Genomic DNA, 12,181 nt, shown 5'->3' with positions numbered 1-12,181 from the left:
TTATTTCCCAATATTTGGACTTTTCCAGAGACCGTTTTCGTTTACCCCTGACGGAGTTCCTTCGTGGCCAGAGCGCCTGCTGCAAATCTCTCACGTGCTGAGCTGCGCTTTCGGCCCAGATTCCAACGCGTGGAACATCCGAGACTCGCCCGGGCCTGGGACAGTCTGCCTTTCGCCGCCAGGGTCCTCGGGACGGACCTACCCAACTTCAGGCCGCCCCGAGGCTGCTTCCAGATCGACTCGGCTGCTTCTCCCTCCTCAGGACGCGAGTGGATGCTAAGCCCTGTCCTGCCATTTAAAGGAGGCTGCGAGGACCAGGTCGCCTCCACGAGGAGGGGTGGCCGAGGACCACGGAAGACACGGCGGCTTTGACGGTCGAGCCAAGACCCAGGCCCCGAGGGTGGCGGCGAGGAGGCGGGGCTGGCGGACCGGATGGCACTTATTCCGCAGGACGCTTGTCCCAGTGACCGGATCCACAGGGTCGTCGAACTCCGAGGACTCAGCCTCACGGCGTCCAGCTCGTCCTGGCCGCCGTGGGGCCCGCGTCCCCGGAGCCTTTACTCCTTCCTGTGGCTGCGCCTCTAAAGCTCAAGGACCTTTTCTTGCAGCCGCAGCCCCGGCCGCTGCACCCAGCGTAGGCTTCACCCCGGACGCGGTCCTTGAAGCGGAGCGTGTCCCACTCGGAGAAAGCAGAGCCGCGTCAGGCCCAGGGGAGCGCGGGCGTCCAGGGCAGAGGCCCCACTCGGGAGAAGCAGAGCGGAGCAGGCGGCGGAGGGACCTGGCCGAGCCCGGGGCCGGAGGGTCCCCCCCGCCCCCCAGAGCAGCAGAGGAAACACCGCAGGATCTGCGGGCGCAGCTGAAGGTGGAGCACGACTCTGTCGTCCTGCGACCTCTCGTAAGGGCCTCACCCGCCCCGAACCTCAGGACTGAAACCTGGCAGAGCCTCTCTGACCTCAATAGCCCGTCACCGGCCCTGGGGAAGCGCGGCCACGTCTCTGCTCCCACGGCCCACAGGGACACTCCCCCCCCCACACACACGGCCGCCCCTCCAGGCAGCCGACCTCCCCTCGGAGGATCCCCATTAATCAGCACCTATGCCTGAGCCGAGGGGACGGGGCAGGGGGACAGGAGACGCTCCAGGGCTCCCTGGAGACGGGGCGTGAGACTGTAACCCTCAAACCAGCAGCCAGTCACTTGCCACCGTCCAACAGTGCTCCTGCCAGACGCCTGCTCCCGCCTCGCCTGGCTGGGCGGCCTCCCCTGGTGTCTGGTGTCCACCGCCTCCCAACCTCGGCTGCTGTCTGATCCAGGCGTGGCTGCCTAGTGCCAGTGGCAGGCTGCCCACCGAGTCCCCAAGTAGGTGGGAGCAGACCGCGGCTCCAGCAGGCCCGCGCACCCAGGCCTGGGGACGGAACAGCACTCACCGTGAAATGCTCCTGCGACTTGTAGTTTTCATCCAGGTAGACGCGGGCCCTGTTATACTCCTTCATCGCATCACTGGAGAGCAGTTCTCTGGAAGGAAAAGAGCGAGTTCTGGGACGCGAGGCCACACAGACGCCGCAGCCCTCCGCACAGCGCGCACGAGCCGCGGCAGCGGGGGCACGGAAGCCAGCCCGACAGCATCCGGAAAACAAGAGCCGGCGGGGTGGGGGTGGGGGCGGGAGGGGGAGCTGGCAGACACCGAGACCTACTGTGCGCCCTCTGCACGGGCCGCTCCTGCTGGCCGTGAGACGACCAGGACAGAGGCCTCCTGGAAGGTGACGTGGAGAACCCGTCCAGGCCACAGGCCCGGAAAGCGCGTGGGGCATCCTGGCTGCTTGCGCCAGGCCCTTGCGGACTCACCCGCATTAGCTCCTCCCTGGAGAGCAGCTGAGCAAGGTGACCAAGTGGCCACGGCTCTGAAAACACGGAGGAGGGAAGGTCTCCAGAGTCCCTCTCGGCCCGGCTACAGCCCTGACGGCTCACCTTACTGTCACTCGGCCACCAGAAAAGCCTCAGCAGACAACCCCTCCGTGGCCTCCACAGACACCCGCAGCTGCAATGGTGCACCCCATGCACCCTCGAGGTCTGGGACAGCACCAGAGGGATGGGGCGTGGGCCTCCCTGCTCCTCTGCCTGCCCCCACCCAGGGTGGGCGCCCCTCACCCCCAGCTGCCAGCATCTGGGGCAGGAAGGGGGGCTCCAGCCATAAGAGGTGAAAACCCGGAGGCAGGAGGAGCCCAGAGGAGGGAAAGAGAAGAGGATAAGCTTTGAAAGGGGGACAGATGCAGACGCCAGATGCGCAGCAGCCAACACACCTGGTATCACATCAAAATTACTTGACGTGCAAAGAAGCATCACATGTAATCCACAATCTACAAAGGAAAAAAGTCAACAGAAACAGACCTAGAAAGGACAAAGATGATGGAAGTCACTGAAAAGAACCTTGAAACACCATTGCAAATGTGACCAAAGATTTAAATGAAAACATGCACATAATAAGCAAAGACGGAAGACACAAAACCGCAAATGAAACTTCTAGCAGTGAAAACGCAGGGTCAGAAATACACTCCCTGAGTGGACCTAACAGCAGATTGAAACACAACCCTCCCCCGAATAAACAAACCGAAGACCAGTAACCAAAAGCACAGAAACTGTCCACACTGAAGCAGGGAGGGAGAACGGACTGAACCCAAAAGGAGAAAGAGCCGCAGGGACCCGTGTGGCGGTCTGACGTCAGGCAGCGGGAGTCCAAGAACAAAGAGAAGGGAGAAATAATGGACAGACTTGTCCCAAATGGGAGGCAAATCATAAACCTACAGGTCGAAGAGCTCCAAGAACCCCAAGCAAAGGAAACACAATGGAAATGAAACTGAGCGCCACTCGAGCTGCTGCCAACCAACTAGAAAGACACACTAGCAGTGAGGCGAAAAGACACACTATACAGAGAAAATGAAGCTGCGGACAGGCCGAGCCTCCCGGGGAACAATGGCCCGGGGGACAAGGAACAAAGGCCCGGGGGAGCTGGACGGCCAAGAAGGGACACGCTGGGATTGTCTTCGCGACAAAAATACTGTTCACGAGGGAAAACAAAGGCTCTTCTTTCAGACAAACAGAAGCAGCAACTGTGCTAAGATAAATGGTCAAGGTCTCAGGCTGAAGGAAAATGGTGCCGGAGCAAAACCTGGTTTTACAGAAAGAGCAGAACACGGGGAGAGTCAGCGGACGGGCCTGTGCACCTTTTCATGGTTTGAAAGGTAACTGACTGTTTAACACATTGAGAACAACCCTGTATGCTGTGTAGACCGAAGCCGACGGCAGCAGGAGGTCAGCAGGAGGGTTTCCGGCAGGTGCTCTTCCCTTGGGGACTCGCCGGGGTTCCCAGGGGTCTAAAAACCGACCGTCTGGCCACCAAGTCGCTCACAGGGAGGGCCTCCCACCAGTGGCTGCACACCTCCTCTGCTCATCGTGTCTTTCCGTAAACACAGCTTCACATTTCCAGGGGCGGAGTGCGCCCGCCTCGGCTTCTGCAGGCTGTCCTCTGGTGCCTTTCTAAGGCCGTCTCTCCCTGTCCCCACCCTGGAGACCTTCTCCACACTCCCCCGCAGACCCGGCCCACGCGGGGAGCTGGTCTCAAAGGGCGGCCCGGGGACAGAGGCCGCTGGGCTGCAGCCTCACTGTCCCTGTGCCCCCGCCCCCGCCCCCTCCTCCCTGCCAACTTTATTGTTACGTTAAGTATTAGGAAAACATTTTCACTGACACTACCTTAAAAATTCGCATTTTAACAAGTGACCTCACAACATGACGGCTGGGCTGGTGTTAATTCGAAATGTCGGGACCCCGGCAGGAGGGCCGAGGCCAGGTGATAGAGGCTGGAGGGTCCTCAGGGGGTCCAGGCAGACAGGGACAGGGCGCAGAGACCACCCCGGAGGTGGCCCCCCAGGGGCCATCAATGACCAGCCTCAGAGGTCGGGAAGGTCGCTTCCCTACATGCAAGGTGGCAGCGGTCAGGGGCCCAGAGTCGGGGGTGGGGAAGGACAGGGCCACACCACAGGGGACACAGGGCGCAGAGAGGGTGCCCCAGGCACTCGGGCCAGAGGCGGAACAGAAGCAAGAAGAGAGGCTCCAGCCGCCACACGGGCCTCGGCCCAGCCCTGCGCCCGCCTCGCAGCTCCACGGCCCTGCTTCCCAGCGGTCCCGGCCGTCCAGGGAGCCACAGGGCACGTCGGCGCCAGCTCGGGGCCCACAGCCCCCGCCTCCCACGGGCCCCAGCTTTGGGCCCGGTCTCACGGCGAGCTGCTGCAGAGACGCCAGGCCCATCGCCCGTCTGTCCCGCGGGGCCGGGCTGACAGCATCAGCCTGTGCACATCCACTGGCCCGGGGGCTGCAGGTCCCGCCCCCACCCCGGGCAGCCTTCTCTGAGGGCCCCCCCCCCCCCCCCGCCGAGGGCCAGGCAGGTGACACACTTACTTGACGAACTTGTCCACGTGCGACATGGAGGCCTCGTAGTTCTTCCCTCCGAACTCCTGGCAGTGCAGGGCCAGGAAGTGCGGCCTGTGGGTGTGGACGACCTGGGGAGGGAGCAGACGGGTGTCAGCGTGGCCTGCCAAGGGGCCTCCTGCATGTCCCAGGGCCCCACCCCTTGCGGCTCCTGGCTGCGGGGCCTCCAAGCCCTTCCTCCCTTAACTCTAAATCCTCAGAAAGGATTGAAAGTTCCCAGAACCTTCTCCCAGTGCCAGAGTCACACATGTCAACACACCACGCTACGCACTGACGGCAGCCACCGCAGACCTGCCTCGTTCCCGCCCCCCCGGAGGGGGGAGCGCAGCTCGCTGGGAGGAAACAAAGCTCACGTGCCCCCGCCTGACACACACACGACCCCCCACCCTGCGAGGCGGGCGCCCGCCTGCACGCCGTGGCAGGAGGACACGGTTGCACAGTCAGCGGACCCCGTCCGGGTACCTGGCCACTGGACGGCAGAGCCAGCTGGACCCAGTGCCTCTCAGCGCCGCCCGTGCCCTGCCGTGGTGTTTCCGTGGTCAGTGGGGTTCCCCTGCCCCGGCTCTGCCTGCCACATGCCTCCCTCAACGGAGTCGTCCTCAAAACTGGGGCCAGCAGCTCCGCGGGGAAGTGTCTGGAAGCTGGTGGTGAGAGTGCCCATCCAGCTGCCCCTGGCCGCCCCCACCCCGCCCAGCACAGGGTCCTGACAGCCCCATGGACATGCCCGGGCCTCCCCCACCGCAGTCAAGCACACACGGCACCTCGGGGTGACCCACGTGTCACCTGCGCAGGTGCTGACCAGCTGTGCTCACGAGGGCACAAGGCGCTCACAGGGCCCAGCCTCCCGGGGCGCAGGGGCAGCACGCCAGCGCCGCGCCCACTGTTGGGGGATGGGGCAGCTGTGGTCCGACCTCCGGTGAGGGCTCGGCCCAGCCTGGCAGCGGAGGGGCCTGTGGGCAGGGCCGCTGGGACCAGGCAGGGGCAGCGATGGAGACGCACGGGCCAGGCAGGGCACCTGGAGGCCGAGGCTACCGCCCCCGCTGCTCTTCCCTTTTGCCTCCACGCCTCCTCCCTCCCTGGAACCTCATGACATGGCAGCGCTGCTGGCTCTGAAGGGTCGACCCAAACCTGCACAGTTCCCTTGCCCTCCTCGGCACCATCCCAGAGGCAGGTCCCCGATCCATGCCTGATAGCACAGTGAAACCTGGCCTCAGCCACCACGGTTCCCGCTGGTGCCCGGCGGTCCAGGCACTGCGGCAAACCAGGGCGGCATCCAAGTGGCCTCAGTGAGATGGTCTGCTCTGGGAACAAGCAGGCCCAGCCAGAGCCGGCCTCGGGGACGGAGGACGTGGGTGCCAGCCCCTGCTTGCCAGCCCCTGCTGGGCTTTTGCGAGGCGGGTCTCAGAAGGAGCATTGTCAGGCAGCGGCTGCCCTCCGTCCTGCAGACACGTCCAGCACTGGGGGGCGCGGCCTTCATCCTGCCCCAGCCGTGACACCAAGACAGCCCCGAGAAAGGGCAGGTTCTTTTCAAGGGGAGTCAGGCTGGAAAGCGTCTTTCAGCCTCAGGGGAACAGCGCCCGGCGATCCCGGCGGGTTGACTGAGCTGCTCCCGGCTTGGGCCCTGTTCTCCCTTTATCGAATGTTCTCCAGGACGACCGCCACTTCCCATTCGACACGGGTGTAGCCTTTCTCCACTCTTGACGCCCCTCGGAGCTCAGGCTCACGGGGACAGGGACAGGCCCAGACGCTTTGCAAGCTGGTGGCACCACGGCCCTGCCCGAGGACCTGGTGGCATGGCTCATGTGTGGGGACAACTGCTGCCTGGTTCCGGCACAGGCCTAAGGCGGAGGCTCCAGGACAAGCTGGCCATCGTCCCGCCCATGGCCCCGTGCAGGTGCCCACACACCCGACACTCACGGTGCAGCCCTCACTGACGCGGAATGAGAGCAGCACGAGCTTCAGGAAGCAGAGGCACATGTGCAGCAAATAACGTTCGCCAGCAGGAAAGAGGGCCCGGCAGTTCTCTGGGCTGCGGGCAGCAGGCAGCGGGGCAGAGCCTGGGCATGAGAGGTTCTGGCCAGGCCAGGCCAGGCCAGGTCACCAGAGGGCCTTGCCCTCCGGCCCAGGGGTGGGTGCACACACCACCAGCCACGCCAGCCTGGCCACGCGGAAGCCACCAAAGGCTCCGCGGTGTGTGGGGTCCTCCTTCATCACCTTCTGCGGGATCCTGAACAGTTAGGAGCCAGCCCTTCTCGGCGGGCACAGAATCCCGCCCGAAGCCTTCCCTCCCGGGAGGCTGGCAACTCCATGAATGAATGCGATGCTCTGACATGCAAGGGTGGGCAGGAGGGTCCCTGCAGAGGCTGCGCTGCCGTCAACGCTTCAGCCCCGGTCGCTGCCTGCGTTGCTCAGCCCATCACGGTCCAGCCCTACTTGGGGCGGGGAAGGGAGGACGCCCCCAAGCCGAGCACAGGCTGCTTCCCGCGGTCCACGCCGTCACCTCTTCTCTAAAAGAGAGAAGGGACCGCGGCTCCTGGGTCCCTACTCGTGACCACGGATGACCCAAGTTCCCAGAAAAGCAGGTGGAGCTGCTTTTCAAGGACTTTGGAGGGAAGCGAGGATGTGGTGATTACGTGGCCGTACAGCAGGCCCCGCCCGGCCGCTCCAAGTCCCAGACACAGGGTCCCTCTGCAAGGTCCTCCCACCCCCCTGCCTTCACCCCGAACCAAGTAACAGCTCCCTCGTAACACGACTCTGTTATGGTTTAAACCGAAATAGCCTTTTATGGCACAGAATATTTAAATCACATGGAACTCCTCAAACACTTGACTCGGATCCCACACATCTCAGAAAAACACAGGATCCAAAAATAGGAGTGGGCGGACACCCCTGGCGTGGACGCCAGGCTGGGCTGCTGGGTGGCACCCAGCAGGGGCTCCTTCCTGGGACAGGGTGCTGCTGGCTCAGCAGAGGTTTCCCTCCGAAACACGTGGGGAGACTCACAGAGCGGTGGGGCCAGGCCAGCTCCCCGCCCCCCGCCAGGCCTCAGCTCCAAGGAGACGTGAGGCCTCACCCTGCGAGGGGGGGAACCTGGCGGGCGCCCCAGAGAAAGGGCCCGGTTAGCGCTGCAGAGGCTGTTGTGGGAGCCGCTGGGGTCTGGCCCTGTCAGGACACCTGACAGCACTGACCAGGGGCCAGGTGGGGCCACAAGCACTGTCCCCTGAGTGGCCCCCTGTCGCATCACGGCGGAGCCCCTCTGAGAAGGTGAACGTCGGCCGGGGGCCAGGCCAACCTCGCCCAAGCTCACCAGGCAAGGGGCACTGAGGTGGGCTTCCCAGGCACTCCTGAGCTGGACACAGTGCACTCCTCTCCAGCCCACGGCTGTCCCGTGCCACGGGCCTCTCTGAACCAGCACAGTCAACCTCCTTCCCAAAGGACCAGCCTGGCCACTGGCTTCCCTTCAAACAACAAAGGCTCTGGGAACAGAAAACATCCAGTGTCCTCGTGAACAGCTGGCCACCCTGCCCCCGGCCACTCTGCTCTCTTCTTAACCTGGCCTGGGTCACGGCTGAGGCCTGCACCACACAGCTCTCAGGCCCCCGGTCACAGAACTGGGACCTGCGGGGTGGCTGAGGGTTCCAGGAGCAGCCCTAGTGGGTCATACGGGAGCACACAAGCCCACCAGCCTGGGGCCCCGCCAGTCCTGGTTCGGCCAGGCCCCGCCTCCGCCCCAGCCCCGCCCACACGCAGGCCTCGCCCCCTGCTTTGGACGGCTCCGCCCCGCCCTGCCCGCACCTGTCCACGTGCAGGGCCTTCTGGCTGCTGAGCCGGTCCCCTTGCTGTGCACCTCCCGGCGCCGCTGGCACCCCCACCTCCACCCCCAGGTAAGGACGCGGTACTGAGCAGCCCTTCGGGAGCACTGGCTGCACCACTCAGAGAGGAGAGAGACAAAGCGAAAGCCGGAGCTGCATCAGTGAATGCGCGGATCAGGGAGATGAGTGCGGTTCAAGCTCTCGGAGAAGCTGGTGGCAAGGCTTCCGTTAGGGTGGTGTTTGGCCAACGATAGAAAACCAGCCGCTCGCACAAGGAGCCGGACTGGCAGGCAGAGCTGGCGCACCTGCTCGCAGACGGCATCCAGGCCCCGCAGGGGCTGCTGCGGGCACGGGCTGTCCTCCGCGTGACTGCAACGCGGCTGCACAGCCCCAGGACTACGTTCCAGGCAGGAAGACGCGAAAAGAGCATACAGTCCAAGGAAAAGGGAAAAGCCTTCTTTCCAAGGGCTTTGCCTACCTTATTTAGACAAGAAAATCCTCCCTCCTGGAGCATTTCTGCCTACACTCTGTCAGAGGGCGGCCCAGCAGCAGGCACTCTGCGAGCAGCAGGGCAGGGTATCGGCGACACACGACCACGGGTCCAGCAGGGGTGCCGTCTGCCCCCTCTGCCGCAGCAGCCCCATCCTGCCAAGTGAGGCCCAGGCCGAGGGACAACTGAAGGTGGCCGCACCTGTGACCGCCTTGGGGCAATGGTCTCTGAAGACCAGCGGATCGCAAAACTCTGGGCACAGACCATGGGCTCGCTGACCAGTGAATCTGCTGTGCCCGCTCTTCTGTTCGCCCCCGCCGAGCCGCTCTTCAGAAGATCACACTCCAGCCTGGTCGGGTGGCAGGCGAGAACACGCCTCAGACACGCAAGGGCTCCCCGCCTGCCCTGCCCCGGGACCGACTCTCCGCAGGGCCAGGACTTCGTGTCCACCTGCCTCCATGAATCCCTGACCTGGAGCCGCGTGGGGAGCTCCCGCCCCCACCCCCTCGCCCTCCCACCTCTGCCACCTGCCTCCTCGTCTCACCAACACCGAGTCATCTGTGCCAGCTCAGTGGGACAGAGATTTTCCAGCTGGACTCCCGCCCTGCAGCTCTGCTGACAGAGGCTGGGGAAGCCGCGTGGCCGTGGCGTGGCATCCGCGACAGGCGAGTTCCTTCCTGTGCCTGCAACGCCCCCACCGAGCCACACTGCCCAGGAAGGAAGACCTCTACCCAGGGGATTTTAATTGGTAATCACAATTAATTTAAAATAAATTCCAAATTCAATTTATAGTGAAATTAAAGTAATCTGACACTAAATTTTATTGATCCTAAGTTTAAATAAACAGCCGGGTAAAATGACTCATTTTATCTCCTGAAATGCAGCATTTTCTACAGGATGACCCAAGTGACACTTTCTGATGGGCCAGGTGCAGGCCACCTCTGGGGACACGCTAACCTGCCCTGAGCTTCCCGGCTCTCTGCGCTTCGGCACACGGTGTGGACAGCCACCATCCCAACCGCACGCTATTTCCCAGTGGGGGATCAGAGCGGTGGCAGAGGCCTCAGCACGCGCTTCTTTGGTCAAAGGTCCCCTTCATTTAAACCACAACCGCCTGCATCCCATGGACACCCTAGCAGAGCACCTGCCAGGAGGGCTGGGCTGGCAGATGCAGCAGGGGAGGAGCAGGTGCCCAGGAGGGCAGTTGAGCTGACCCGCGCGTAACCCGCGCGTGAGCCATGTGGTCATCAAGCCCTGGCAAGCACCGCAGCGGCCAGAGAGCTGCGTGGACACAAGCCCCAAGTTTGGGACCCACGAGAGGCCGCCCAAGGCACCACAGCCTACAGCTCCCCCTGCCCGCTCTTCCCCGGACGTCACGCCTGGGCGTCGGAGAGCTCGGGGTGCTGGCCGGGCCCCACCGCACCCGGCCGCGGGGGCTGCCTGCACACCATGCTGACGAGAGAGGACATTTCAAAAGCCAAGCGATGCACCGTGTCTCCCTGAATTGACACGCAGCCACACAGAAATGTACCATGAAGGGACAGCGTCACATCCCATTTGAAAAGAAAGCTGTTAAAATGATAAGATTCTCACCACGGAATACTTCCGAAGAAAAGTGACGAATACTCTGGAAAGGGACACCATGCACCAAGTGACAAACTGCTGCTGCCACTTCTCTTCACCCACAAATCACGTCTCATTTGCAAAAGGTGACACCGGGGACCCACACGAGGTGGGACCTCTGAACAAACCGGAGACTCGCTGATGACCAAGCTCGTGGCCGAAGGGCACGTCAGGGGACCAGTGCTCCTGCCTCTGGCTCCAAAGGCGCAGGGGGGCCGGCACGGGGCTCCAGGAAGGTGGCGGGGGACACCGCTGGCATCGCCTGAGGCTGGATTTGTTCCTGCAGGTTAAAAACCATACGCCCTCCGGAGGACAGGCCACGCCGTCGAGAATGGACTGAAAATCACACACGGAAATACGTTTCTATCCACGAGGTCATGACAATACTAAAAAAGCCCTGCTCCCTGGGCATCCTGGAATCAGGCCATTCTTGTGAAAACCGGTCACCAAGAGAAGGAAGCAAAAATGTCCCTGCCCCTCCCATGGCCTGCATCTCTGGGGAAACAGGGAACCATCCCGGCGGCAGAATGAGAGGCACACGCCCGGCTTCCGGGTAGCCTGAGGCCCGGAGGAGATGCATGCGTCTTCTCACGTGTGGGCAGACGCTGCACAAGCCAGACTCAGAGACGCAGAGCAGAAGGGGGCACGAGGGAGGGGGGGTAGGTCCAGGGCCCAAGCCCCCTGGGATGCTGGGTCTAAGGCACGGCCTGGTGACAGTCCACAAGGCGGAACGACACGCCCGAGACCCTGCAGGCAAGGGAGGTGCCAGAGGAGGGGCCGCAGGAGGGAAAATCCTGGGCAGTGCCAGGCCCAGCAGAGCGTCCGGGGACCAGGCTTCGGGACCAACGGAGGCTCTGCTTCGGGGAGGAAGGACAGCCTGGAGGGCAGGTGCCTCGGCAACAAGGATGGAGGAGAAAGGGGAGAGACGGCCTCCAGACGGAGGAGCGCTCCCAGCCGCCCCTCACTGCCGGATGCCAAGCCCTGGCCGCTCCCAGGCTCCCGGTTTTGCTAGACGGACAGAAGAGGGCGCTATGGAGCTAGGAATCCTCACCTGGATACCGCAGAAGTTCAAGGCCCTGCGAAGCTGCTGTGAACAGGAACAAATTTACACCGACAGCCAAGGAAAAGCCCCTCGACCCGGAAAAAGAATCTCAAAGCAGAACAGGATTGTAGGCCGACATTGCAAACAGTGAAACACACGCAAACAAGCATTTGAGAAGATGAAGAAACACAAAACTAAAATAGAAATGGACCAAAAAGAAAGAAAAGTGCTGATTGGCCTCAGGAAAGAAATGGGAGAAAAAGGCAACACCGTCACGGAGAAGAAGAAGAGTAAGTTACAAAGTGTCTAAAGGAGAATCAACTTTAAGGACAATTCGGCAAGGGGCACAGAAGCCCACCAGTGACGTGGAAGTGGCATCGTGCAGGGAGTCGGGAGGAAAGGGGGGACCGTGGCGGACAGGAGGCAAGGAGAGCCTCCGTCATCACCACCCGAGAGGACGGCAGGGCAAGGGGGCCGGGACCCAGTCTCCAAGTCACACCCGAGAAAACCACGCATGTGCAAAAGACACGCTTCAACCCGCGCAGCTGCCTCAACGCGCGAGCGGGAGACCCGAGGGGACAAAGAAGGCAGGACTCGTCGGGAAGATGCCAGCTGCACACGTGCGCCTGGCCAGGGACAAGCCCACTCACACAGCAGCATGCTCACAGCAGCACACACTCACACGTGTGCACACTCACAGCAGCACACACGTGCACACACTCGCAGCAGCACACA

The 12,181-nt window shown here is 62.8% G+C and overlaps 1 protein-coding gene across 6 annotated transcripts in view; it reads right to left on the bottom strand.

Annotated features, from left to right (window-relative positions):
• The window catches only part of INPP5A (inositol polyphosphate-5-phosphatase A), a 159,155-nt gene that overhangs the window by 81,411 nt on the left and 65,563 nt on the right, over positions 1-12,181 (bottom strand). For all 6 annotated transcript variants that reach the window (XM_003133237.7, XM_005671580.4, XM_084995417.1 and 3 more), the window contains exons 3-4: positions 4,450-4,550; positions 1,425-1,512 (exon numbers count right to left, since the gene is read on the bottom strand). In XM_003133237.7, the coding sequence (XP_003133285.2) occupies positions 1,425-1,512; positions 4,450-4,550 (189 nt within the window). The remainder of the gene's footprint in view (positions 1-1,424; positions 1,513-4,449; positions 4,551-12,181) is intronic.

Source organism: Sus scrofa, chromosome 14 (genome assembly GCF_054392235.1).
Source record: "Sus scrofa isolate SSC_HxYL_T2T_F1_AM1 chromosome 14, Sscrofa_HxYL_maternal_Yorkshire_Landrace_v2.0, whole genome shotgun sequence".
In the NCBI taxonomy this organism is placed as follows: Eukaryota; Metazoa; Chordata; class Mammalia; order Artiodactyla; family Suidae; genus Sus; species Sus scrofa.
This window is presented reverse-complemented; position numbering and strand designations above follow the sequence as displayed.